The 27,231-nt window shown below is 40.4% G+C and overlaps 1 protein-coding gene across 5 annotated transcripts in view; it reads left to right on the top strand.

Annotated features, from left to right (window-relative positions):
* Positions 1–1,337: 1,337 nt before the first annotated feature.
* The window catches only part of SLC44A3 (solute carrier family 44 member 3), a 36,836-nt gene continuing 10,942 nt past the window's right edge, over positions 1,338–27,231 (top strand). Inside the window, exons 1-12 of one of the 5 annotated variants that reach the window (XM_015870295.3) lie at positions 1,338–1,996; positions 2,208–2,315; positions 4,551–4,693; positions 5,289–5,425; positions 6,595–6,688; positions 7,595–7,764; positions 8,335–8,424; positions 9,029–9,153; positions 10,600–10,786; positions 16,830–16,995; positions 22,909–23,065; positions 25,410–25,493. In XM_015870295.3, the coding sequence (XP_015725781.2) occupies positions 1,970–1,996; positions 2,208–2,315; positions 4,551–4,693; positions 5,289–5,425; positions 6,595–6,688; positions 7,595–7,764; positions 8,335–8,424; positions 9,029–9,153; positions 10,600–10,786; positions 16,830–16,995; positions 22,909–23,065; positions 25,410–25,493 (1,488 nt within the window). In that variant the 5' untranslated portion in view covers positions 1,338–1,969. Of the gene's footprint in view, positions 1,997–2,207; positions 2,316–4,550; positions 4,694–5,288; positions 5,426–5,455; positions 5,706–6,594; positions 6,689–7,594; positions 7,765–8,334; positions 8,425–9,028; positions 9,154–10,599; positions 10,787–16,829; positions 16,996–22,908; positions 23,066–25,409; positions 25,778–27,231 lie in introns of those variants that run through there. The other 4 variants (XR_014932730.1, XM_085511257.1, XM_085511258.1 and 1 more) reach the window with 4 other exon arrangements.

The raw sequence follows: 27,231 nt of genomic DNA, 5'->3' as shown, positions 1-27,231 counted from the left end.
CAGCAAACTATCTGAGGTTGGATACAAGACTTAAAGGTAGAGTAATATACAAGTCACTTTTGCTTGTAAAAACCTTCTGCTGACTGCGCAGCGGGGGCACAGCGCCACCCAGCGACAAGAGCTGGTATCACCCGCCTGATGTCCAGCAGGGAACGGTTCGTTGGAACACCATCGAAATTCAGACGCAAAAACGAACAAACAAAATATCTTATTTACGTATTTATTTTTAATTCTATTCTAATCCAGATGTATTTTCTATCGAGTATAAGATACGTTTTCCTGGACTGGTTGAAAGGAAACACAAATCTTGGATCTGCTTGGTAAAAGCAGGCCTTGCTCCCCATTCTGGTGCTCTGCCGTGAACTGCAGCTGCTTGGAATCTGCATGTCGTTATGCTGTTTGTTTCTCTTGCTGTTTTCCTTTATGCACTCTTAGCATGTAACACAGAGCTCAAGGAGAATCCTTCAGAGAGGCTCAGGCCAGCAGCAGCTGGTGACAGCAGGCAGTAAGTTCCAGCATCAGCCTTCAGCATAGAGTTCTTTCAGAGGGATCTTTCTTAATCTGAGGAGGAGGTTAGTCCTTGTGCCTGCTTCTGGTTGCTTTCTGACTTGTCCCTTCCAGGAAATAAAGAGCTTCACATAACTTCTACTTTTGCATTTCGAAGGGAAAATGCCTACTTTTGTTTTCATTGCTTTTCGAAGTGCAACAGTGCAAAGCAAAGGAAAAGTTATTTGCCCATTGAGGATCTACAGCCAGAAAATGACTTTTGCAGCGTGGTATCATGATGCGTTAACTATTTATTCAAAGTTTCACACCAATTATGAAAGCTGTACAAACTGGTGAATGATGGACATTAAAAGGTATGATGTAGATACGGTACTGAGCTCTGTTGTGTCATTAACAGTGGATTTGAGAAGCACTGCTTAGCTCATTTTATGGAAATGTATTTATTTCCTGCTAGCCAAGAAGGATCCTGCAGATCTATTCTTTAATAAACCAATCCATCGATCACTGCCTGGTCGTGGTACCGGCAGTTCCATCAGTGCCGCTTTGCCACCATCATTTCATTCTGTATCTCCACCCAAGCAGTTCAGTCAAGACTTTTTTATCCTGGGAGAAGCTATCCCTGCTCTTTGCCAGACACACCATTTCTATGACAGCTTCTCAGAACAGCTCCAACTTAATTCCGTTTTCTTGCAGTTGCTGATTTTCTGTTCATAGAACAACACGTTTTTCAGCTGACCAACACGGTGGGGAACAACAACGTACTTTTACTGCGTTCTCAACGTGCGATGCCGGCTTTCTCTGCTTTACACCAATCACAAACTTCCATCTCTTTCAGGGTGCACACGCAGCTCAGGCTCACAGAATCACAGAATGACCCGTGTTGGAAGGGACCTCAAGGATCATGTAGTTCCAACCCCCTGCCTGGCAGGGCCACCAAACATACACCTTTACTAGATCAGGTTGCCCAGGGCCCCGTCCAACCTGGCCTTGAACACCTCCAAGGACGGGGCATCCACAACCTCCCTGGGCAGCCTGTTCCAGGACCTAACCACTCTCCTAGTGAAGAACTTCCCCCTAACATCCAACCTAAATCTTCTCTCTTAAAACCATTTCCCCGTGTCCTGCTGACAGGCTCACACTCAGCTGACGGCTCCCCGAGCCCCGCGCAGCAGCTCAGCCCCATCCCGCAGCTCCGAGCTCCGCCCGCGCTTCCGCCGCGCGCCCTTCGGACCGAGCCGCCCTCGTGCGCCGCGGACACGGCGAGAGAAGATGCCGAACTCGCGGCTGCGGCGGGACGGGACGGCAGCGCCCATCCGCGGCGGCGGGAGGAGCTTCCCGAGGTGCCGCTGCCCGGTCGGGCCGCTCCTCCCGGCGGGCCCGGCCCCGCGGCGCTCACGGCGGCCCGTGGATCCGTCCCCTAGCGAGCACCCATCGCCGCTGGGACAGCTGGGCGGCAGAGAGCATGGAGAGGAGCGGGGAGCGGCGGCAGGTGAGATGCGGCCGGATGGAGGGGAACGGCCGGTTGGGGGGGCTGGACCGACGGGTCGGTGGCGTAGGACGGCCGGGCGGCCCCGCTCCTGGGGTCGGGAGACCAGCGGGCGGCTGGCAGGAACCGCAGGGTTACGCTTGCAGAAAATCTGTGACGTTTGAAACTTGACTTCGCTTTCACAGGTGTTTCGTTTGTTTTTCTTTCATTTTAGGAATCTGGAGATTGTGTTTCTGAACTAAGGGAATGGAGACCGGTCATTTCTAGGAAGTGCACGGACCCTCTCTGGCTGCTCCTCTTCTTCCTTTTCTGGGCTGGTTTGGTAAGCGTGCGTTTCCCTGGCAGCCGCAGTTTGCAGAGCTCTGCTCGTGCCAACAGCACGGGGCGCCGTGTGGGGCCGCACTGCGCCCTAACGTCCCGCACAGGTGCTTCGAGTGCCGCGTACGGGCAGGGCTGGGTGACTGGGAGCTCCTTTATGAGAGCGAGTTCGGGATCTGACCGGGCTCTGATTGCTTCTTATCTAACTCTCTGCAGTCTTTATCTTGCACCTTATCTCTCTTCTGGTGAATCAGCTCATTGTCTGTCTTGTGCCCAGGACAGCATGTGGGTTTTTAGGAGCAGGCTTTGTCTGTATGGAAGATTTTCATGACGTTTCTGAGCCTACTGAGGAATGAATGTGCTACTGATGAGTTTTAGATTGAATTCCTAAGAGCTCTTCTGATGGAAGCTAGTGCAGAAGAATATATGTGCATCCTGAGCTCTGTGTAAGCTGAACTTTGCAATTGGGCCAAGGATTTTGGTTTTCTCTGGATGTTCTGGTTGCTCAGTTTCTGTGAAATAGTTTAGTGCATAGGTAGCTTTGTTTTCTTTTTTTGTTTAATGAGTTTTTAAAGATAATATGGAAAAGGTGACACTCATTTGTTCCCACAGTGGAAAAGAAATGAAACCACGTGAGTGGTTCTGTGCAAGTGCATATTGCTGGCACCTGGAGCCTGACACACCTCCCAGCAGCCGTCTCTTACTTGGCAATATTTATGGTTGCTGTCCAACTTTCTGTTCTTAAAAACAATACATGCACAACAGTATTTGCCATACTGATGGCAGTGGATGTGTGACTTCCCTCTTTAGATGGATTGTCAGATTTATTTATTTTTTCAAGTCTAATTCAAGCAGAGTTACACTGTCAGCTCCTTTTTTTCCTTCGAAAACTATTCATCTTTCAACATTTTTTTCTATGTAAATAAATAGTATCTCAAAATAATTTGTTATTATAACAAGCATCACATACACATAGTATGTCAGCTTTAATGATGGCATCTTTGTAAAGATCACCATGTTAAGACAGCATCAACATGCAGGCTTAATTATAAATAGCATTATTTAAATAATTACACTGTAAACAGAAGAGAATATGTTGAGGACCAAGGAAGTACGTACTCGCTCATGTATGAGACTCAGTTTTTGCCTAGATCCTATCTTTAGACACGAGTCAAAAGTAGAATAATGAAGGCACAGACCTTAATTAGTAAAGCTGTTGTGCTGGATCTGATATGTAAAAGTTCACTCCAGAAGAGCTAATATTCAACTGTTCTCTGCACGGTGATGGTGGTTAATGTGGGCTAAGAAGACTTGCAGCTGCCAGCAATTTGCATGTTGCTGCTGAGCCAAGAGCTTTGTCCTTGGTGTATGCGAAATGTGGTTTGCTCTCCATGGGACAGAGGGGATGATTAAATCACTAAGTTCTCCAATGGATGGACTGCTACAAATAAGCTGTGGGGAAAAGTGCTCAAGACTTTACCAGCTTCACAGAAGAATTACTGCTTCTTGGCTTTAAAAGTGCATTTTGGCCCTGATTACTTGGGCAGAGTTTATGCTGCATTCCTAGGCAGAGTGTTTTATGCTGACCAAGTGTTGCTGCAGTTCAGCCAGCAGGGATGCTGCCTCTTAGATTTACGGGGAGCCCACCTTCAGTGCTGGGACTTTAGTAGAGCAGCAGGACATCTAAAAGCTCAGTGCAGTAACACCCAGGTCCACAATGTGGCTCTCGTGAGGTTTTTTAAATGCAGTCAAGAATATGTATTCCCAAAATCTCAACTAATTTGCATTTTAGCTATACTTGTTTTTAAAGTATACCCTTGGTTAAGTTCAGTATTTCAGCAGATGTGTTGTGCAGGTGTGGCTTGAAGGGCCCTCTGAAAATTGAGAAGCAGTGGCTGCAAAGGAAAAGTTGCAACTCGAGTGACCTTGCCCAGAGACACACAGAACCTTTGGCAGAGGCAGGGTTTAGTACCTTACTGCTGCTTTCTGTCTTTCTTCTTCTGTGATATTCCACTAAATTAATTGGGGTGCTTTCTGCAAGACAAGAGGGAGGTCTAAGGAGGCAATAGGGCTGAACTTGTCCTCATGACTTGCTCTAGCCCTGTGCAAAGGGGTGAATTTTAGATTTAATGATTTGATTTCTCAAGGCAAAAATAAGCAACTTGAAAGGAATATTTATTCATTGGGAGATAAAAACTATCAGAGCATGATTTCACATGAAATAAACTTGTTTTTATAGATGTTTATAACTGGCTATGCTGTGATGGCTGGTGCTGCAGAAAGACTTGTGCTTGGATATGACAGCTTTGGGAACATATGTGGTAGGAAGAATGTTCCTGTGAAAGGGGTGCCCCTTTCTGGAAAGGACATGACTAATAAAAAGTAAGTACCTCAGATAATGTTTAAACAAAGGTACTGCTCTTGAACTGTGCCTAACTTCATGAGTATACATAATCTAGTTGTCAATCACATGCATACATATGTGCATACTTCGACTTAAAGGCAAATAAAACGGTGTGGGAATGGTGCAAAATGGTGAGCAAAATGAAAATTTAAGGTGGAATTTGAAAATGTTTGGCATTGTTATGCCTTGTGATGGTTTCTTTTTAAGTAGGTTCTTAGGACTTCTGCCAAACCAGCAGTTGTTGGACAATGTGGACAAATTTTTGTGTTTATGGAAGTTTAATGTTGAGGCTACCAGCTGTTCTGGAGAGTTCCATGCAAGAGAACTAATGCTTGTAGACGGGAGCCCACCTTGGGAGCTTCTTATCCCATTAAAGAAGTGAAGTGCAAAAATATAGCATGTTCTTAAACTGCTTCTTAACTTTTGTCTTCAAAATGCAGTTGTTTCATTGTATGTAGAAAAAGTTTCATTTGCTTTGTAGCACTTTAAAAAGATAGAAAGAAGGCTCAGAATTCAAACCTTTGAAAACCAGGAGGCTTGTTTTTTGAAACGAGGATCTTTCTGTCTTTCTAGGTATGTGTTCTTTCTGAATTCTTGCAGCCCGGAAATGCAAAGCCTCAAAATCAATTCAGTTTCCTTGTGCGTGTCTAGTTGTCCACAAGAGCAGCTCAACTCTTTGGAAGACCTCCAGAGTTTTGCAAGGAACAATGGTGTGCAACAGGGAATATGAGTATCTAATGTATCTGTAGAACAGCTGAGAAACTTTCACTTTATTATTCTTACGTTTGCTACACTAGGGAGTTATTACTGACCGTCAGTTTCCCGAACGGTCCATAGCAACCGAAAATAAACCCTCATCTCTGCTTTATTTCAAAGCCGTTGTCTCTAGAAATGGTGCAGCTCTCTTATGTGGATTGAAAAATTGTTGATTCATTCCTGGACAAGTCTGAGATTATCCAGCAGCAAGCTGGCTGCTGACAATGGCAGTGGGTGAGCAGAGCTCATGTGCTATTTGAGAAGCTCGTCTAACTGGTTCTTCTAAATTTGATTAAAGCTGTTGTAGAATTATTAATTCCAGGGATGTACTGGCAGTAGCTGTTGTGTGAAGGATGCAGCTCCAGTTTATTCATTTCCAACAGATAAATGGAGTTACCTGTGGCCTAGCTCTTACTCCATAGTATGCATGTGGACTGTAGTCCATACAGACAGCAGTGACTCTTTTTACTGGGCATCAGAATTCCATTCTTTTTCATTTTGTTGAATGTTTTGGCAAGAGTTTCTGTTTAAACTGACAACATTTGTTTTAATTTCATTTTAGGATATTTTGACATTATTTAGTTAGGAACAGAAAACCATAAACTCCCATGATGTATATGTAGTTTCAGTGTAACTGAACAAAATTGCATGAAATAAAATCAATGTGCTAAAACTGCTTGTGTGTTTATATCAAGGCAGAGGGTAGCACTGCATTTTGAATGACTTGAATGCATGCAGCATTTCTTTCCTAGCAGCATTATGTAATGGAGCAGAGTACCTGGCACTGTTCAGCCCAGAGAGAAGGAAATATTAATTCAGAATTCAGAGCTGAAGTATTGCACCATGGAACAAAGTGTGCTCACCCTCCATGAAGATCAGTGATAGTAGTTGTACATTGTGGACAAATCTTTGTATTTATGGAAGTTAAGGTAGTTACGGTTTAGTCTAGAAGGCAGAAGATCCCATAGAAGTTGCTATATTTTAGTTTATGTTCATACTGGATTATCAGTGATGATTGTTTTGATCCCTGAGTAGGGATCAAAACAGAAGTGTAAACAAAACATAGCGTGTTTTTCTCCAGAACTGTAACTAATATTAATTTTTCGTTTCTTTTATTTCTTAGGTTCTTGTCTTTGTGTTTACAACCTGAGCATTTCCAGTTACACGCTAAATCCAAAGGCAGCTGAGCTGTGTCCCACACTGCCTGTTCCACCAAGGTAAGAAGTGCTGGATGCTTTACAACACCCTAATGTCCTCATAGTTTATTAGGGATCCTTAGTTCCTCACGTTCTGTACACGATACCATGTAAAACCAGAATGGTTGTGCATTGTTTATTTTTGTACCTGTACCTTTATGGGTTTTTGTGTGTGCCTGAGAAATACACACCCATGTCCTGTCCTGGAGAATGAGCAAGGACTGCATTCTCTCTTAATGTCTTGATGAACAAACCTCTCCACTTAGGTATGAAGGTGTCTTTGTTGCAGTGCAGCCTTGCCAGAGTGGAACAATGAATATATTCAATGAGCTAGCTGGAAGAAACAAATAGTTTTATATGTAGATATCTGGTGGTGTTACAGGTATCTTATAAATATTGTTTTGGAGTGAGTTTTAGAATACTTAACCTAAAAAATATGTGAAATGTTCTCAGTTTAGAATTACTTACAGAGAAGTTTACAGCCATGCTTGCATGAGTTTAGGTTTTATGTGAAGATGTGGGGGCAGATGCCAGGCTACAAGCAGAATAGGAACTATGTGCTGATAGTGAGTGAGATAGTAATCCACTTTTTTCCCCATGTTAGTCTTGAATGGATGTTCTCACCCAGCAGTGCAGGCATGGCACTGCCAGGAGTTTATTTTGCAGATGAGTTATGATGCCTGAGCATTTGATAGAGACTGCTCCTATGCCCAGTGTCATGTCCTGCTGGGTCAGACTCCATGTGTATGGTGGAGGCAGGGAGAGGGGGACTGTTGGGCTGCAGGTGATGGCTGTGAGCTGCTACAGCGCTGTGCTGGGGGTGCTGGTATGGGCTCAACAGGAGCAGAGGGATAAATCTCTGTGGTTTTGAAACTGTTTGTCCAGTAATGAAATAATTTTTCTCTATCTTTGTTTTTAACCTTCCAGTAAATCTTTTCCATTATTTAATCGGTGTGTTCCACAACATCCTGAATGCTATTCCAAATATGCATCTGTCTTAATAAGTATGGTTAATGAAATGGATGTTTTTCACCGAATTCTGAGTGGAATATTGGCAGGAAGAGATACTGTGATAGGACTGAGTGTCCTTGCACTGGGTAAGGTTACAAATAAAAAAAATGAGGTTGTAAATAAAATGTGATTAGTAATATTCAATTAAAATGTGAAGTTCAAAATGCTTTTGTTAACTTCATATTTTTTTGCTTACTAATATTGATCTTCTTTCAGACTTTTCTGGATGGATTTTTTTCACAAGAAAGAATTGTTTTTTTGTTATGAGTAATGTAGTAGACTAAAATACAGAACTAGAAAATATCTGAGTGTGATACATCTCTTTTCAGGGGACTGAGCATCTGTTGATGGAAAGAATAATGCCAATAGCGTTAATATTTTGTTTTTACCTTAAAACTTCCATAAATACATGTGAAAAGATAGTGATTCCCAAAGTAACACATTCCAGTTATAAACTCTTTATTAAGTCCGAGGTACCTGTTTTAAACGATATAAAAGGTCAGCAGCTTCAGAACATGTTGCTGCTTTTCATATCCCTCTTTAGAAGTAAAAGCCTGAATTCTAAAAGAGTGTTAAAGTTAGCTGTAAAGTAAGTTAAGAGCTAAGTTACATGGGTGGTAACACTCATAATAAACTTACTTTGTGTATTTTTTCAGCTTTCTGTTTTATAGTGGTTTTGACCTTCAGATTCATTCGGATGCTTCTGGTCCATACTTTGATTGCACTGGTTGTGTTTGGGTTGCTATGTAAGTATATTTACCTTTTAGCATTTGCTAAACAGGGTCATCTCACTGAACTGGTGCAGAGGCAGCTGAGCAAACAGCTGTTTGCTTTCTTGGAGGCCATCCTGAGGAACCACAGCCATTTCCAAGCAGAGTCCTGCCTGCCTTGGGGTGCCAGGATCTGGCTACGCTGTTCCAGCTGCTAAGTGTTGGAATAATGATCAGTTTTAATTATTTATAGGTCTGGAAATTAAATTTCTTTTGGTAGATGAATGCAGTTATGGAAATACTGCTGTTTCACAAGAAAGTGTACTGAAGATTTACACTGCATGCTTCAGAAAGGGAGAACTGTGGGAACGTGTCCAGTTAAAGCTTGCCGTTCTGTAACAGCTTCATATTTCCTCAACAAAATTACATGGCTGAGTTTTAGAATAGCTGCAAGTAAACCAAATCATCTGCAGGGCTTGTGCTTCAGTCTAACAGACCAGATGTGAATTTTCTCTGTGATCACTGACACTGCACCTTAACTACATGAGAGCTCCTGAGCGGAGCTGAGAGTGGGCAAGAGGGACTTTGGGGAGGCAGCATGGAAAGTACTGCTCACCTTCATTCTGCTTGTTTGCTGCAGTTGTCTCGGGTGTCCTCTGGTGGCTCTACTATGACTACAGAAACGATCCCAGCACTGAATTGGAAACAGAGAAGGAGAATGTAAAATTTCTACTTGGATATGCCATCTTCTCTACAACAGTTACAGTAAGTAGTATTTTACAGCAAGCAGCGATGTGGCTGTGACTTGAAAACTTGAGCTGCAATGGTTTTGCAACAATAAGAATAATCCCTTATTTCTTTCAGACTTGAAAAGGAGAATCTGTGCCTGCTTATAGTCATTTAAGTAGTTTTGTATCTTCATTATGAAACTCATTTGTCAGCTCTGGGCTCTGCCATGCTTCAGCTCTACATAAACAGGATTGTCATTAGTTTTGTAGAAATGCAGCTGTGTTCCATCCCTGTTGCCCTGTGCATCAGCTAAATGGAAAATTGTGGGTGAGCAGAGAGGCTGTGGCTCCTTGTGAGAACAGCCTGTGCATTCAGCCCAGGGCCCTGTCAGTTGTAGAGAGGAGTGGTTTTGTTACTGTGGAAGGGGCAGGCAGAGAACAGGCAGCAGTGCCTTGGCCTCACACTATAGGGCGAGATTCTGCTTTTCTCTCATTACCCTTGTTTTCCAACAGAAAATCTGACTCTGACTTGCAACTTTTAAAGAGAGTTTCTCATTCTGATGCAGTGTTAAAAGAGTTGTTGTTCAGTATGCATGAAGTATGTGTTCATCTGTCCATTTGTTGAAATCATGGCATCTTTTCTTAAAGCAGAGTAGGATCCATAGGCCAGGATTTGCTGGTTATGAACAGGTTATGACACTTTATGATGAAAATAAAAATCTTATAGATCAGCTTTTTTCATATCCTCTGTAAGTTATGTACAATGACCTTTTAACTGTTGAAAATAAACAAGTAGGAAGGGTTTCATTTTGGCTGTAGGACTTGAGGAACATCCACTGCTGCAGGCTACTCTTTGCAGAGCAGGCAACAGAAAGCAGTGGTGAGCCAACCAGGCGCCACTGGTTGCATTTGTTATTTTATAAATTCCAGTCTTTTTTTTTTTTTTTTTTTTTTTTTAATGCTGATCATAGTTATCCAATACCAAAAAAATTGTGAGGTTGTGAGTTTTTTGCATCTTGGTGGTGGTTTACACCAGTCAGTTTGGTCTGGCTACTCATACCATTGTGAACAGCAGTAAGCTGACTGAGTAGAAGGAAGTTTACGTGTTCATGGCATACAGGGTATACGAAAGCAGTGTGCTGCATGTAACATACCTCTGTGTTCACTGCAGTAAAGAAGAGATTGTTCCCACTGCATGAATTATAGATTTATGAGTTCTGTCTTATTTTAAGGAAACAGTTGTAACACTTTTATAGAATTAATTTTGTGAGATCAAAGATTTTATTTCACAGGCTCCTTCAGAATATAGGCAGTGTCTTATGAAGCATTTCCAGTGCACGGTGTTTGTGAAAAATGCCTCGCTGTCATGTCTTTGTGAAAGCTGTATCCCCTGGACTTACATTTGACAACTTTTCATCTGTTTTTTGAGGGGGAAAAAAAACACCAACATCAACAACTAATAATTATTTCTTTTCTCTAACAGGTTGTTCTGCTTTCCCTCATACTTGTGCTAAGAAAACAGATTCAGTTCACTGTACAGCTCTTTCAGATTGTTGGTAAAGTAATTGGCAGAATCCCTTTCCTCCTGTTCCAACCACTTTGGACCTTTCTGATTCTGATCATCTTCTGGGTATTTTGGGTTGCTGTGCTGCTTAGCTTAGGAACTGCAGGTAAGTGTATGCTTTGCTTCTTTCTTATGAGTACTCCGTTTCTTATGTTCACTTCTTAAGTATGGGACCCTCTGGTCTTAGTATGCAAAATGTGGGCTAGCCTTGGTATACAATTGTTATCCTTCTCTTCCCTCTTTTTCTTGCTGAGGTCATTGCTAAAGTTCTGTGAGACACAGCACTACAAAAGAGAGAATTTTGCTCCTAGATGTGGGCTTTAGTTGTTTTCTTTCTCAGTTATTTAGCTTAAGATCAAGTCCGGATGGATACGTATTTGTGTTTGATGTATTTAAATGAAGAAAGCCACGTTCTCATTTTGTAACTGCACTGAATGTTGTATCCTCCCTCCAGTTCATCTCCTCTGACTATAAACAATGTTTAGTTGCCATGGAGGCAGTGCTCTGTGAGCTGTACTTTATTGACAGCTGCTGTAATCTTTTATACTGGTACAATAGTATCTGGATCGATCTAGACACTACTAGATTGTAGAGGAGGTGCTCTGTAGAGAAAGCCAATTGTTCTATGAAGGATTTGTAAGAGCAGATTATGAGCATAATATAACTGACAGACTTGCTGCTGTCAGATCTTTGACTGATTGCACATTGTGTAACTTGATCACAGTCCCTTGGCCAAGCATCGCAGTGAGGGATGGGGAGGTTGTCCTTTTGAACATCATCTGAAGGAAGAAATCTAGGCTGGTTGTGTGCAACTCTGAGGATAACTCTTCATGCAGATTTCAGCTTTTGTCCATAAGAAGCATTGTGATTTGGGTGTTTGTTTTGTTCTGTTTTGTTTTCGTTTTGAATTTCTGTAGCCACTGCTAAGAGTCAGTTGTTGTCCTCTGGGTTAGAGTTTGTGCAGAACTGATGCATTTAGAGACAGCTGTTTGTCATAGAAGCTTTACTTATTCATTCATTTGTTTTCTTCTGAATCTTCATGGCACTTTGTGTGTGAAGAAGCAAATGCAGCCAAACTATTCTGATGCTTAAGTCTGATTATTTTGCCTTGTGATTCTGCTACTCCTTGAGCTGGTGGCACAGGTGAGAAAAGCCTCCAGCTTTTCTTTAGTTGAAGCCCTTCTGCAAAACTGGCAGTATTCCTGTCGCTGTGGGACAGAGACCTCACTCCTGTCCCATGACACCTTCCATCTCGCCCACTTCACTTGCAGCCAGGGACATCATCTCTGCACTGTGAGTCAGTCACCTGCTGCTTAGGCTGGACCAGAATTCATTTCCCTCTGATTTTCATTGGTGAGCTATGCAGATAAAACAAAATGAATCAGAACAAGCAGATTTGCTAAATATATAATTAACAAGTACTATTAGAGAAAATACTACATGCTGGATTTTAAGCTGAGCTGGCACTTTTCCCATAAGAATATTCACCTGGTACTCTAAATAAGCACATATTAAGGATATGAAGCTTGCCTTTGTTGAACATAGATTTAGACTACACCAGCTGAAGCTGTCATATCGAAAAGCTTTTGGAAATGCAGCAATCATGAAGAGAATATAAATGTTTTAGTTCATGACAGAAACACCTTGATGATAAGTTCTGGATGGGGAATGAGTCAGGCACTTCCTTGGATGCTTTTACAGATTTGCAGGAAAGCAGTGAGTTGCAATTCCATGTAATACACAGGGAAATAAACCCCAGTGAAAACTGCCTTTCAGAGGCTTTTAATGATTTTTCCATGTTGTGCCATTTTCCCTTATTGGGTGTATTTCCACTCAGGTCTTCAGGTCTTTTTTTTATTTTTTATTTTTTATTTATTTATTTATTTATTTTTTTGCTGGCTTGGGGAGCAGGATTCAAAGTTTGGGACCAGCTGTAACATGCAGAGTGCAATGGACCTCTTGGGGCTCAGAGGCATTTTACTTTTTGTTCTTTCCCAAGCACAGCAGGGATGCTGATGTTTCTAGAGAGTGATACTCATAAGGTGGTACAGAAGGCAGCATCATAATGTTGCTGCATTGTACAGTTATGGTGAAATTTCTAGCATGCTTCCAGAGAATCGACTTCTGGTAGATTCAGCGTAAAAGAGAAGGTCATTTCCAGGCACTTAATTATCAGTATATTTCTCACATGGGGAGTCTCATAAAATATATGTTTTGACTGAGGTCAAAGGAAGCTCTTAGTGGAGGTGATTCTTTAAGAGTTTCCTGTCAGCAAATTGGGTGTTAATATTCAGAAGGAAATGTGCATTTGATAAATAACCCATACCAGTTCTATGTTACAGCCTAAGTGTGAGTGTGGGTAGAAAAATGAAACTTCACACATTCATCTGATTTTTCTGATTAAAACTTGATGCCGTTCTTTTGTCGTTTCTGTTTGTAATTAAGCTTTTTATTTTGCTTTGTGTGTGAAATGGTGGATGTTGTTACCCAACAGGTGCAAACTGAGTTCTTGGCAGAGTCAGAGGGCTGAGATATCTGTATAAGCAGCGTGTGAATGCCCTGTAGCAGCCCTGATGCCCACTAGGTGCCGATAAAGTCATGTGGGAAAGGTTTGTTCTCAATCTCAGTTGTTTACAGCAGCTCTGATTACAGAGTAACTCTTGAAGGGAGCTTGAAGACAACAAAGGCAATTTTAGCCTTTTAATGATCTAGGGGAATTATGAGGGATTGTTTTATCTGGGCCACAGGTTAAGGGGTTTTGAAGAAAGTAGGTGACAGAAATGTGACAGTTGTTCTGTCCCACACTCTATCCAATAAAGCATAGCTTAGATTTTGTTTGCAGCTCTAGATGAGGATAAGCAAACACATGTAGTGCTGTTTGGTTAATAACATGGTGTTGGCAGAGTGGCTTTGAATTTTACACTGGTTTTCTCTGATCACTCTCTAGATGGAAGACATTTCCTTTTTTGTTTGGCTTTTGTTGTTGTTGTTTGTTTGTTTTTTGAGTTTTGGGGCTTTTTACATCCGCTAAGAGTATTTCTCTGAAGTTCTCCCCAGATCTGCTCTCTTGGAACAGTTGTTTTCTCTGTTGACAAATAGCTGCTTAGCAAGCATTCACATCATAAAATATAGCTGTTTTTGTCTTGTTTTTGACACTTTGACTTCTCATTAATGTATTTTCTGAGGCTGTGTTTGAAATGCAGATGTATTAAGAAAGCTGAGAAACTGAAATGTTTATGAAGACGCGAGTCTTTAATACAAAGAGATGGGCAAATGAATTCGGCTTGCTGCTGTGCTGCACCTGTTCTTAACATTTTCCTTGAACCTTTGCTAGTTATGTAATATTTAAAGCCTCTCTGCATCTTATAGCTCTGGAGCACCTGATCTTCAGCTGTGATGCACCTGATCTTTATGCCACTGTACAGGCACTTATTTACATCTTTTCCAACAGCTAGTGTAACTGTGAGCAGAGACACAGTCTTCCTGAGAGCTATAATAGGTGTTTCTTAGAAAGGTACTTATGCACATGACTAACTTGAAACACATGGATAAGCCTATTAAAATCAGTGGGACTACTTATGCGTTTTAAGGTAGGCACCTGCTTAAGTACCTCAGTAATTCAGAATGTGTAAGAGCAGCAGAGAGTAAGTGAATTCCAGACCTGGAAATCTAGGAGAAATGCCAGACTCCTTGAGACTGGAAACAGTGCAAACAGTGGCACCAGTTAGAACCATTAGCTGGGTAGGAATGGAATTCAGCCGTGCTTTAGAAAAGCTGGTAGATCTTAGGGTTATTGAGTCTTACTGTTTGTGAGTTTGTGGGGTATTTCACTGCAGATCTGAAGTGGCTGTCTGGCACAGCAATGTATGTCATTCAGCTTCCTGGTGTGCAGGAGCTGTGGAGTCCACATAGCATAAATACTGTGTGTGTAATGTAGGATGAGAAGGCAGCATCAGGTTTTCCTTTTGTGAAGGTGCATGGTATAGACAATTGAGCAATAGAACTGTTGTATCAAGTATTTCAGTAGCTAAACCAACAATGAAGGCTTATTTCCTGTGAGGTCCTTGATTTCCCAATTACAGTTGGCTAGCTTAGCTATAAATAACACCACATGGGAAAAGGCTGAATAAAATAACACAATAAATTCTGTTGGAGGACATATGAAGATGCAGCGTATGGTGCCAGAACCTTTCCTTGCTTAACAGTGGGAAGTTCATGTTGTATCTTCGTGTTAACAGGAACTGATAAACAGGTTCTCAGTATTTTCTGGACAGTGGTTCTTTATTTCTGATAAGGAAACTGCTAAACTGGGCTTCCCAGGAATTTTCATCCCTGGAAGCAGCCTGCTGATCCAAGCATCAGCAAAAACTTGCAGCAGCTGTTGCCAAATAAGAGCATCTAACGCAAGTCTTAAAGGACCAGAGTGCAGCTGGTGGTGCAGTGCATGTGCTTTGTTCTGGCATTGCTGTGCTGACTGACATAGTGGCACAGCACTGGGCTGCTGAATCATGGAGAGAAACAGTTCTGCATGCTGCTGCTGCAAACACTTATGGCTGTTTGCATTGTTAGCAGCCCTGCTTTGAAGTAATTTCAGCAGATCAACTCTTGTACTGATCAGAGGTTTCAGATTTGGTGATTCATCTGGAGGGTCATTTAGACTCTTTAGGTTCTTTACTGACTTCTTAGCATCACCTCTGTGAATGCACAATACTCCGGAAAGGCTGGGTTTTGGAACACTTTGCTGTGATTATTTTCCTCTTATTGGAGGAAAAATATTCTGTTGATAAATTAAAACTGTCTTTCGTGGCTTTGTTGAGAAAGTTTAGTTTGCACAAATGGATCAGAGTGAAGTGATGAAGAAAAAGATGCTTTTGTTAACAGAGTATCTGATGTTTTTGTTAACAGAGTATCTGTGTTATCTTTTAAAGTTTATCCCTGCTACTAGGTGTGACATATGACAAATAACATTGTATTTTATAGTATGTTACAGTAGAATTGTAATTCTGTTGCCAATGTTGTTTTGTACTGGGCCACAATAGGCCCAGCAGGAGTAGCAGTCAGACACTGATACATTCTGCATGGTTACCAAACTAGTTCACCTTAGCTAAACAGCAAAGTGAGAATGGTGAATTCACAGGTGGATGTGCCTGATTTCTGTGCAGCGCAGTACAGTGCTCTCATGTGTTAGGCTGGTCAGAAAGGGCAAAACCATTGCCCTTTTGTACAACTAGAACAAGAAACTGCTCACCTCCAGAGCTTGTTTTATTCTGTAATCTTGAAGTGTAATGAATTAAAGGCCTGGTGAACTTAAACAAACAAAGAAACCCAAAAACTGGGTGGTGGACCTCACTAGGAATGAATGTTCCAGTGCCATTATCCCGACTGGACTTCAAAGTGAAGTGGCATAAATTGGATTACACACAGAAAGGTCGGATCACTCAGTTGTCTGAGCTACGCCTGCCTTTTGCGAAAAGCTATCTTTTCAGTATGGAATGAATTCTGTGTTATTAATAGAGGTAGAAACAATTTTATTTAGCTTGAATAATTGCATTTATTGGTGTTCCTCAATACAGTAGTAACATAGGAGTACTTACTACCATGAAGATGCTTTCTTTGTCTGCTTGTATTCTGCACAAAGCTAAAAAGTTTAGAAGGAATTGATCTAGTTCTAATTAGTAATGGTAATTAGCAATCGTAGTTAAAATTGTGATTTTTTTTTTATTGATATATTATGCACTCAATTTTTTTGTACTTTCTCTTTTGCTTCTTAAAGAGCAATTATGAAGTATTTTCTAATTTACTGTGAGTTTATTTCAAATTTGAATGGAGGAAATTGAGATTTAATTTGCATCTGAAGCAAATCTGCTCAAATCTTGAGCAGTGATTTCTCCAAGATCTTTACTGACTGGTAGCTGATCTCTCAACTCTGTTGGCAGCTCTGCTTTGAACCTACTTTAAATCCAAGGTTTTAGTAAAATGTTATTTTTCAAATTTCCATTTCAATTAAAATTTTGTCTCTCCGGTTTTGTCAGAGAGAGAATGGAAATAAAAAACATAATTTCACTGAAGGAAAATTAAGAAAAAGGGTGAACATTTTCTGTTTGTATATGGTGATTAATATTAATATGATAGTGTAATCTCAATCCCAGGTACTGCACAGACTACTTCAGAAGGACAAGTGGAATATAGAGCTTTTTCTGGAATTTGCTACATGGCGTGGTATCATTTCGTTGGCCTTATTTGGACTAGTGAGTTCATTCTTGCCTGTCAGCAAATGACAGTTGCTGGAGCTGTGGTTACTTGTTACTTCAACAGGTAAGTACTGAATTGCCCCCTCAGAGTTTTGGGAATTTACCAGCATTTGATTTCAGCCTCTTTACAAGCAAGGAAGTCTCAAAGAGATTGCAATTTATACCAGTATCTTGGGTGTAAATTGTATCATATAAAATAGTATTGATTGTTGCAAGTTTTTGAGTAATATTTTATAGTGTGTACGCTATTAGTATGACTCACCTCTACCTCTGAAGTTACTGGGGCAAACTGAGCCTTGCTACAAGCCATGAGAAAACTGCTTTCTGAGGAAGCTGCCATTCACAGGGCATGAGGCTGCATTTGACCTCTTTCCAGGAGACTGCATCATCTGCAGATGGAGAAGTAATGCATAGCTCTGCAGCCATCTAATCTGACCTTAGGCTGTTTGACTTCTTCCTAAGTGTTTATCCTTGTTCTGGGTTCCCATTTGTTCTGACTGCATAAATGACTGGTCTGCTGTGCTTTTTTATTATTATTATTATTATGTGCAGATATTTCCAGATTAACTGTAAATGCTTTCACAGCACTGTTAGGAATTTAGAGATAAACTTCCTTAAGTTTTATACTGCCCTGGAAGGTAAACGTAGAGGTAATAAAGGGAAATCCCCAGTTACTGGGATTTATACCTGTTTTTACACATATGATATTCTAAAAGGATATTAGCCTAGTTTCATGCACTGGTACAGTGCTACCCAGTGCTGCCCTGTCACTGTGGGGGGAGACTTACATTTCACAGTGTGCTGCTGGGTCTTTTTCACAGTAGAGTCGTATACATTTTGTATACATTTTTCTTTGTAATTCATTTATGAGCTTTCTCATCCTCATTGCTCCATTCCTCTATTCCTGGCAATAAGATTTTCTGGTCTGTGAAAAGCTCTGACCTTACAAGGGGTTTCTTTATTTTATGCTAGAGGAAAATGGTGATAATCTTGGTTTGTTGGAAAACTGCCTCAAGGAAGGCAACCTGCAGATGGAGGGAGAGGACCTGGGGAGCCTGGAGCTCCAGCTGCTGCCACCTGGCTGGCAGGGAGGCTGGGAAGGGAGCATTTGGCTCCAGAACCTGGGTGGCACTTTCTGTTGGTGCTGTTTAGAATGTATTCCTGTCCATTTCAGTTTCTGAGAAAAACCTCATGCTGAAAGGTTTACCATTGATCTCTTCTCCTTCACCCAGTGGAGACAGCAGCTCAGGTTCTTGCTTGCAGGAGTGCTCCAGCCACACCAGCCAAGCTGGAAGAGGTGTAACAGCAGTGGCCCTCTTTTATGTGATACTTGGTCATCCCATTTGGTAATACTAGGGAAAGCAACGTTTAATACATGGATCAGGAGTGCTTCTTTGCAAGTATTCTCAGCACAGCCAATAGCCAGGCCACTAAACTGGGGCTAGTAAGAGTGCAGGTCAAACCTAAAGTGCTCTTTTTCAAAAGGCTGGAGTCTGCTTAGTGACATTATTATTTTACATGCTATGAAAGGACCAGAAAAGGGAGGAACTCGCATTTCACGTGTCATCTTGTTTTTCCTGCTGAAGCTCTGAACACCGGTAACCATCATGTCTGTGGTTCTGTGGGTAGCTGGCTGCTCATTTCTTCTAAGCAAATTTATGTTCCTCAGGCTTTAGCAGTTGATTCAGCTTTGGCAGCTGAATGCTGAGGCAGTAAGCACTCACTTAAATTGCTTGCTTGAGAAAGGAGGGGAGAAAAGTATTGCTGCCTTGTACTGGATTGTGTGCTGCAGTGCACACTTGTATGATACGCTGTCTAAATCCCCAGGGTAAAGACACTGTCTGTATCTTCTTCATGCAGAGCAGGGAAGCAGCTGTAGGAGTTGTGATGACTTCTGCTGTGCCAGGGTCTTCTGCTTCCAGCTATTTCCTACTGTTGCAGGAACTGGCTGTGGAGTACACCTAATTGTATTGAAAACATTTTAGTGTATCTACTTTGGAGCCTTCTTCTCGTTTGCCAGGTAAGGCATACTGAGCTGAGAGACTTGTGCTTGGAAAAGGAAATACAGCTTTTCTGTGTTGTTGATCCCTCTTCCTGGTCTGTAGGCTGTCAGCACAGATCTGCAGAGACACAGAGAATGGCGAGAGGACGGTGAGCTACGAGAGCAATTGCAGCACTGAGGGCAGGGGTTATCTCAAGCTGTTCCAGCAATTCTGAGCTTGTCCGCTATGTGTTTTTAATGTATTCCCTGGGGCAGCATCATAAAGACATGCCACAAGAGTCTGTTGATGATACCTCACAGTGAGGCTTTCTTCTTGGGCTGTAAGTGCTCTGAGGAAATGGCATGGCCTTTCCCTGCGGAAATCTGCTTCTATAGTGCGCAGCAATGTGCCAGGCAGCAGAGCTGCAAGCATGGAGGGTAGGGTTGTTGCTTTAGTTTTACAAGTAATGTGAGTTTGACCTATATTACCACCGTCAAAAATTGATTTTGCCTTCTTTTGTTTTGGTTGAAGCATGAATTTGTGAAAGAATTTATTAATTTGATAAAATAAAGAAGAATTATTTACTCAATGGTTACTTTTATGACTTGTGAAAAGGGTCCAATTTAAAAACAAATTTTTGTTAGTGCTGCTGTCTTATATGAGGGTTTATTTTCACCTTGGTGTGCTTAGAGGCTATGCATGTGTTTGCCTTTTTGATGAGGTTTTCCTCAGGATTAAAATAAGGTGGTATGGTAACTTGACGCATGTCACAGTGATCGCTGTCTTGTCCATGTTTGAACTTATTTGATAACTGATGCATGGATATCACTGCACAGCGCTGACACTAAGAGAGTAAGTCTTTGCTGGACTGTGGTTTTAAAACTGACACTTAGGTGGTCAGTACTACAGACTTCCCGAAGATTCAGTAAAGAGGTGAAATACATCTCCCAGTAAGTCAACAATCCAGCTTTATGGATTTGCACCAAAGTCATTGAGATATTGTGAACTAGGACTGAATTTTTGGAAGATTCCTCTCTCCTTTTCAAGTATGTCTGAAGTGTTTATGAGGATCCTTTGCCCTACTGACATACTTGACCCAACTCATGTGAAGGGGCTCTTGGCATGCGTGTGGTCAGAACTATTCCTGGTTTTAAGTACAGGTAAAATGGCAGTTGCAGGTACACAATGTGAGTTCAGTTTTAGCTTAATGATACAGTTATACATATAAATACAGTTTTAGCTGTAATCTTCTATTACAGATCTTGTATTGTATTTGTTTAAAACTGAAATTCATATTTACTTCAGGAACATGTGAGTCATTCCTTAAAGCTTCTGAAGTATTTTACACTAAATCTCTTTTTAAGCTGCCTTTGGAAAAAGATGAGACAGGATTGAAGAAAGCTATAAGCACAGCTTTGAAAAGGATGGGCTTGTTTCTTTCAAATATCAAAGTCATCTGGGTGTATCTATATTGCCTTTTTTCTTCACACACACAAACAGTGGATTTAAAATGAAAGCTGGGATACATGTGTGAACATTGCATTGAAGGAAGTTAGTGTTAAAAGACAGCAAATATCACAGAGCTCATAAAAAAATAAAGACAATTGTCAGCACTGAAGAAATAAAATAATTTAAAGATGATGCAGTATTGAGTACAGACTCAGAGGACTTTGGAACTTTAGTGTTCTGTGTAAGTCCCTTGGGATTAACCAGAGAGGAAAATCAAGGTAATCAGTGTCTTGTAACCAGATTCCTATCAGACAGATTCCTGCTTTCTTCCAATGCTTTGCATGCATTTGGACACAGCATGTCTGCACTATGCGTGCAGAATTCACTGAACAGTATAAACTGTGCACAAAAACTAATGTATGTCTGGTTGCATGTTTGTGCTAAAGTTATTCCAGATTGCAGCCATATAATGTAAAACTCTGGGTGAAACTTCATCCTTTGAGGTTCTTAGTATAGGTGGATGACTGAGCCAGAGTTGAGCTTGATTGGAGTCACAGGCATCACCTGTTGTTGCATTTAGGTACCACTTCCCTGTGCTTCCTTCCATGAGCACAGAAAATGTTCTTTCCCTATTCTGTTTGGAAGCAAAGCAAGAAGCTTTGTCAGATGCTGTTCTTGGGAGAATTCCTTTGCTAGGAAAAGAAGGTGTGGAAGAGCTTCCAAGTGTGTAGGAATTTATCTAAACTAAAGTTCAAATTCTGAGATTCTGCTCATTAATCAGACCTACTAAAATACCAAAACCTTTTTTTCTCATTCTTCTTAGCAGCAAGTAAATTATTAACATGTGAGTAAACTTTGTCCTTCTTGTATTTCTCAACCTTGGTTAGCTTTTAACTTGCAGAAATTTAATCTTTTATATTTTGAGATCTGGCTGAGGCTGTTATAGGTAAGGTGGTGTAAAAGGGAAAAAGAAACGCTGTTACTGTATGGATAAAATAAATCCTGTGTTTTGGGATGTGTGTGACTCCAACATAGAAACCTGATCACTTTTTTCAATGAAAAGAATGTATATATATACCCAAAGTGGAGCATTCCAGTATCCCTCAAGCAGTTCCCCTAGTGGTGAGACTAAAAATAATAATAAAAAAAAAAAGCAGCAACTGCTTTGCTGGAATTTCCTACTTAAAATAATGTGGTACATTCACATATTCAAACAGAACCTTTCAGCTGTGAAGTTGTCAGTGTTCTGAATGAGCTGCAGTGATACATTCAGGGCTCTTGCAAAACTGTGATGTATCTTCAAGGAGTGTATGTGGAGATTTAATAAAGGTGTGTTTGTAGATTTGAGCTTCAGCAAGTCACCATCTCTTAGCGTTAGTTTCTCCTGCAAACTATTCATTTTTCAAGGAAATGAGCTTTGAAGGAGTTGCTTATGAACACGGGATTTGTGCTGTCTGATTGTAACTGCTGGTTTTGCTGCCTGAGGAAATGTTCCAGGGTTTGGCCTGTTGCATACATTTGCCTTTCAGTAAGGTAGTTTATGACTATTAATCAATGCTTTGCTTGAACCTTCTGACATATATTTTTAGCTATTTAGCTAGTGGTAATTGAATTGTGAGCTTTCTTTTTACTTACAGTATTTGAAAAGGAGTGGGAGAATGGTTTTAAGTTCATTTCTTGTTCTTTTAAATTCGTGAGAGCTGTGCCACACTGTTCTCTGTAAATGATTGACATAATGCTGAACCTTATAAAGGAAGCAGGAAAATCAAGCTTGTATTTGGGATTCATAAGCTAATTGTATGAGGTTATTATTTTGTCTTTCCATTTCAAATATGAGAGACACATCATTTCCCAAAAATGATAGAGGTTAGATTGCAGTGGAATTACAAGGTTTTTCTGCCAAATCATAATTTTAAACATACAATGTGAAATTTCTTTCTTGCGTGTTCCATTTTAAAACAAAACCTATTCAGTGGAAAGGGAAAAAAGAAGGCATTAGTGATTGGAACAAAGTTTAAAACTGAATTCAGTCAAATTGCAGCAGTGGAAGTAAACAGCAGCTCTTGGTATTGCATGAGAGACCATGTCATATTTATTTTTCTGCTTTTAATTTTACCACTGAAGCAGAAATAGCAGATTCATTCCTTCAGACTAAAATCTTGCAGAAACAAAAGTCTACTAGAAGATTTTGGAGGATAACAGAAGTAACAAAAACTGGAGGGAGGTGATGGAGGACATGTTCTCAGATGTTCACTTCTGATATTTTCTGTAGTAGGTTTTTCTAGATATTTTTCCATTACTGAGTATGTCAAAATATTCATTGCTGAAGAGTTAAAGTAATCCAATAAAAGTTTTAAGCTTGGCTGCTTTCCTTTGGACTAGGGTTGAAGTTCACATGAAGTCAGTAGGAGAACTGGAGTTGTTTTAAGCATGAGAGTGTGTACCAGCTTAAGTTTTTACTTTTCCAAATACTGAAATGATACCATGCGTGTCTTCTTAAATAACAGTTTCCAAAACAATTTTGAATTGTTTATTTTTCTTTCCAGAAACAAAAATAGCCCACCACGTCATCCAATCCTCTCCTCCATCTCAGTTCTTCTTTGCTATCATCTAGGAACTGTTGTAAAAGGCTCATTTTTAATCACCATACTGAGAATACCAAGGATTGTTCTCTTGTACCTTTATAATATCCTAAAGCAAAAGGTAAGTATATTTCTGCAACACATAGAAATAGTAGTTGAAAGGTGACGTTCAGGAAAAGAAATGTGAAGAATATACTTAAACTTTATATTTTACCCATTTTCTTCACGGAGAGAGTCTTTAAGTGCTTCCCTTTTTTTCTCTCTCAACTCATATATTTTTAAGAGGAGAAAATACTTGCATTAAAAAAAAATAAATATATATATGTTTAGTTTTTGTACATAGATGTTTTTATCACAGCTAAATGAAAAAATGAAAAATCCAGACCTGATAGAATACTTTATTTAAATTTTTTTTTCTTTTTTTTTTTTCTTTTTTTTCTTTTTTAAGTAAAGGTAAGTAAGAATTGCGCTCTTTACTACAAAATACCTTTCATAGAAAAGATTTCATCTGCCTTGTGATGTGTTTGTAGAAGAAAATACATGAAGCAGGAGCTATTCTGAGGATTTTTATAGGCTCCAAATGGCATCTTTGTCATGGTATACAGCATATAAAAATATATATACAGCATATAAAAATATATCTTGGTGGTTGTGACTGTTGCACGAATTCCTCTCTTTCATGCATCTTTGCATCTCTTACCTTCTGCTTAAAACACACCAGCGCAGTTCAATCTGGCAAAGAGAATGAGCTCTTATGAGCTCTTATGAGCTCTGACATTAGATGAAGATTAAGACAACGATTTTAAGTATAGGTGTTAGGTGTCATTGTTTTTTCTCTAGAATGCATGTCTTTGCCCTGAAGTATATTATGTATAGCTTTGACAGGATATTTACAACAGATTTTGTTTATAGGTGGTAGGTGAGTTGAGTTGTGCTAGGAAGAAGACAGCATTGTTTGCATCTAGAGGAGGCAGACGAAGCAGACTTGTTATGAGTGTATATAATCTGAATACGTGTCAAAGAAATACTTAGCAAAGAAAATTATTTTTGTCAGTAGCAGTGTGCTCTAAGCTCCTTTTTGGCCCAACCACCAAGAATCCGGCTAGGATATGACATAACTGATAACTGTTCCTGAAGAGGCCAGCTCTTGCCCCTGTTCCACAGAAGAATTCACCACAAACTAACATGGCTCCTTCCCATGGCAGGAAGGATGGTCTGTGGCCACTTTCTGTAGCAGGAGAAGTAGTACTAAAGGGTGGAGAACAGATGCTGCATTCTTCTAGAGCTTCCAGTCTGTCACCTTTGCAAAATAAAAGTTCCTGTTTTCTGAGAAGTCAGGGGTCTGCAAGCTCTGCAGGTAAATTTACTGGTGTTTCCTACACAGCAGTCTTCAAGCCAAATAACAAAAAGTCCTTTGCTCTATTTCTAATAAACAGTGCTTAACAAAACTAATACAGCTGTAGTAAAATCATCTCTCCGGTGAAGCATAGCAGGATTAAAGTATGTGCAGCCACCATTTTATAGGAATTATCCTATGAATATTTTCAAGAAGTCTGTGGGGAAAAATGTTGGGTGGTTCATGGTTTTATCACAGTAGCTGTGGGACGTGAGACTTTCATACTCTAACTGGAAGATCTCTGCTTTCCAAAACAGAAGAACATTCTGGTCTCTGAAAAAATAAGGTTAAAAAGACTCAAATATCACTGAACTGGATTTCCTTTTGGTGAGGAAAACAGCCATTTAAAGCTGGAATACTACCAGGGCTACCAAGATATCTCTGTTGTTTCAGTTCTGAGCTTATGATGGAGGTGTGGGGGGTAGGACAGACACAGAGCTTTTCTCCTCTGTTCTTGGCATGATAGTAATGTGGATCAATGGCCTGTTCTAGGAAATATAAGTCTTTTCCTCCTGTCCTGAATCATAATGCATGCTCAGTTCAACAAACACACATACACATAAATCCTGCCTCTTTTTTTTTTTTTTCTTTTACATTTGTCCATTAGCTTACCAGTCATTTCAGAACTGTGAAGGTTGTTTTTGGTTTTGTTTTTTTTTTAATAAACATCAAAAAAGTTTAAATCAACCAAACGAAAGGAAAACAAACTGTCTCGCTAATCACTGCTGAGTACTGTAAGGGTTACTGACTTGCCTGCCTTTTTTTTTTCTCTGTGCAGCTGCTAGCTCATCAAGCTGCTTACAGCACTTATTTTCTTTCCTGGAGAGGAATCTTCCATGCACAGGAAGGAAAAAACAAAACAAAAAAAGCCCTAGACTCAGCTCATCAGTCATTAATGCTGTAGGGTCTGAATTAAAAACAAGTCCTGTAATACAAAAGGAAGTATCTGCTGTGTAAGTGAATACTCTGTTGGAAGAGTCAGTCACCTGCAAAGCACGCCTTTCTGAAATGATAGTTTTATTTGAGTCTAATTCTGTGGCCAGTAACCAGATGTTTCATTTTATTGCAGGAAAGTACATGTGCGAAGTGCCTGTTGAAGTGCTGTTTCTGCTGGTTGTGGTGCCAGGAAAGTTGCTTAAGATATGTTAACCAGGTACACTCTGTCATCTCTCTGTCACTCAGCCATCTGCACACCTGTTCTGGGAACTGTGTGCGTGCTGGCTTCATTCAGCGTGATGAAAACAACATGCGGTGCGTGCAAGCCAAAGCTACCTGCTGGCCACCTAAACAAGCCAACAAAGCCCTCAAGTGTTGGTAGAGGTTGTTTAGCAGCTCCCTGATGCTTTGTGGCATGCGAGGTTGCTGAGTGTGGTGTTTAGAAAACTTGTCAATACAGCTTGAGATGACCCCTCACAGGCCCACCTGCTATTTCTGAAGGTAAGAAGAATAACATCTTGTTGAGTTGTGCCAGGGAGACTACTGACTTGTCCAGGTGGAAGGAAGCAATAAACAAGTAAGAAACCCACCTGGAGATGTGCCCTTAAACTGGATGCAGAATTTTTCACCTAGAAGTCTCTACTGAAAAGAAAAATGGAGCTCTTGGCTGATTTCTGTTATTGACATACCTGGGAATACGATCTAACATGAAAAAAAAAAAAACAAAACAACAAACCAGATGATATAATATTCTCTGTATTTGAAAGACATCTTCGTTTTGTTAGCAGTTTTTTTTTTGTTTTTTTTTGGGGGGGGGGGGGGGGTTCAGTAGGGTTTTTGTTGGAAATAGATGATTTCTAAAGTGCAGCAGTTTTTCAGACACTTGATTCCTACTCTTTCCTTCCTGATCCTTTTCTGCAAGTGTATGTTTACTTTTCCAACCTCTATATACATCATTGTAAATAGCCAGTTTTTATCGGTCCCCTTTTGTTATCTCTGGTGGCTGTGGTATTATTAATGTGACAAGGAATCAGATGTTCATGCTGATTCGTAACTCCCTGTCTGCTGCTTTCTTTGTTCTCACTGCTGAGAACAGCAGTGCAGTAAACAAGACGATGCTGATAAAGGGTCTGATTTCTCATTCTAAAGTAGGTGCATAAATAATGCCTACTCTTGGATAACCGCGGAGAGAACATTTTTCACTTAGTTCAACCTAGATTAAGTAAGTATTTGTGCAGTAAAATCTCTGCTTCCAGCTGATGAATTTTCCAGACTTACATTTTTAGGTAGATCTTATGGCCACTGAGTTGGTGAGGAATCTCAGAGTTCGTTTTGACTCCAGGCTTTCCATTTATAGTCACCCTTTCCCCTTGGCTTCCTGCCTTCCAAAGAGATAGCCAGCATCATAGCACTTACTTTCTCCAGCTGTTGTATGCAATATGTGTTTGTTACAAGGAGAATTAATTACTGCAACGTACTTTCTTTTGTTTCGGAAAACTGTTTTGTAGTTCTTGTTCCCTTGAAAGATTTCCTGCTTCCTAATCTATTGTAGGCAAATTTCTGTTTTTGTACAGGTTGTGATTTTTAGCATAATAATCATAATACTGTGTTTGCTGTTAGAAAATTGTTTGTTTGAACATCTTTTTGGCAAAGACAATTGTGTTCTGTGTGCTGAAAATTGGGCAATTTGGGAGACTAAAAGTGAGAGCATTTTTAAAGATTTTTTTAAGAGAAAATTTATCAGCATGAAGGGGTTCTCAAGTTATTGTGTTTCATAGAGTGATTGGTGGTTTTGTTTTTTCTATAAAGAATGTATTCAAGCCGGTTTAAATGTATGTGTGTGTGTGTGTGTGTGTGTATGTATTGACCAAGAGTGAAGGTTATTATTTCCAGAGGGGGAAAAAAACCAACAACCGTGGTTGCAAGAAGCTTAAAATATAGCTTGATTAACAGGA

The sequence above is a fragment of the Coturnix japonica genome, chromosome 11 (assembly GCF_054131305.1).
Source record: "Coturnix japonica strain WE chromosome 11, WE-NBRP24, whole genome shotgun sequence".
Classification (NCBI taxonomy): Eukaryota; Metazoa; Chordata; class Aves; order Galliformes; family Phasianidae; genus Coturnix; species Coturnix japonica.
Note: the sequence above shows the minus strand (reverse complement) of the source record. Positions and strands in the feature narration are given on the sequence as shown.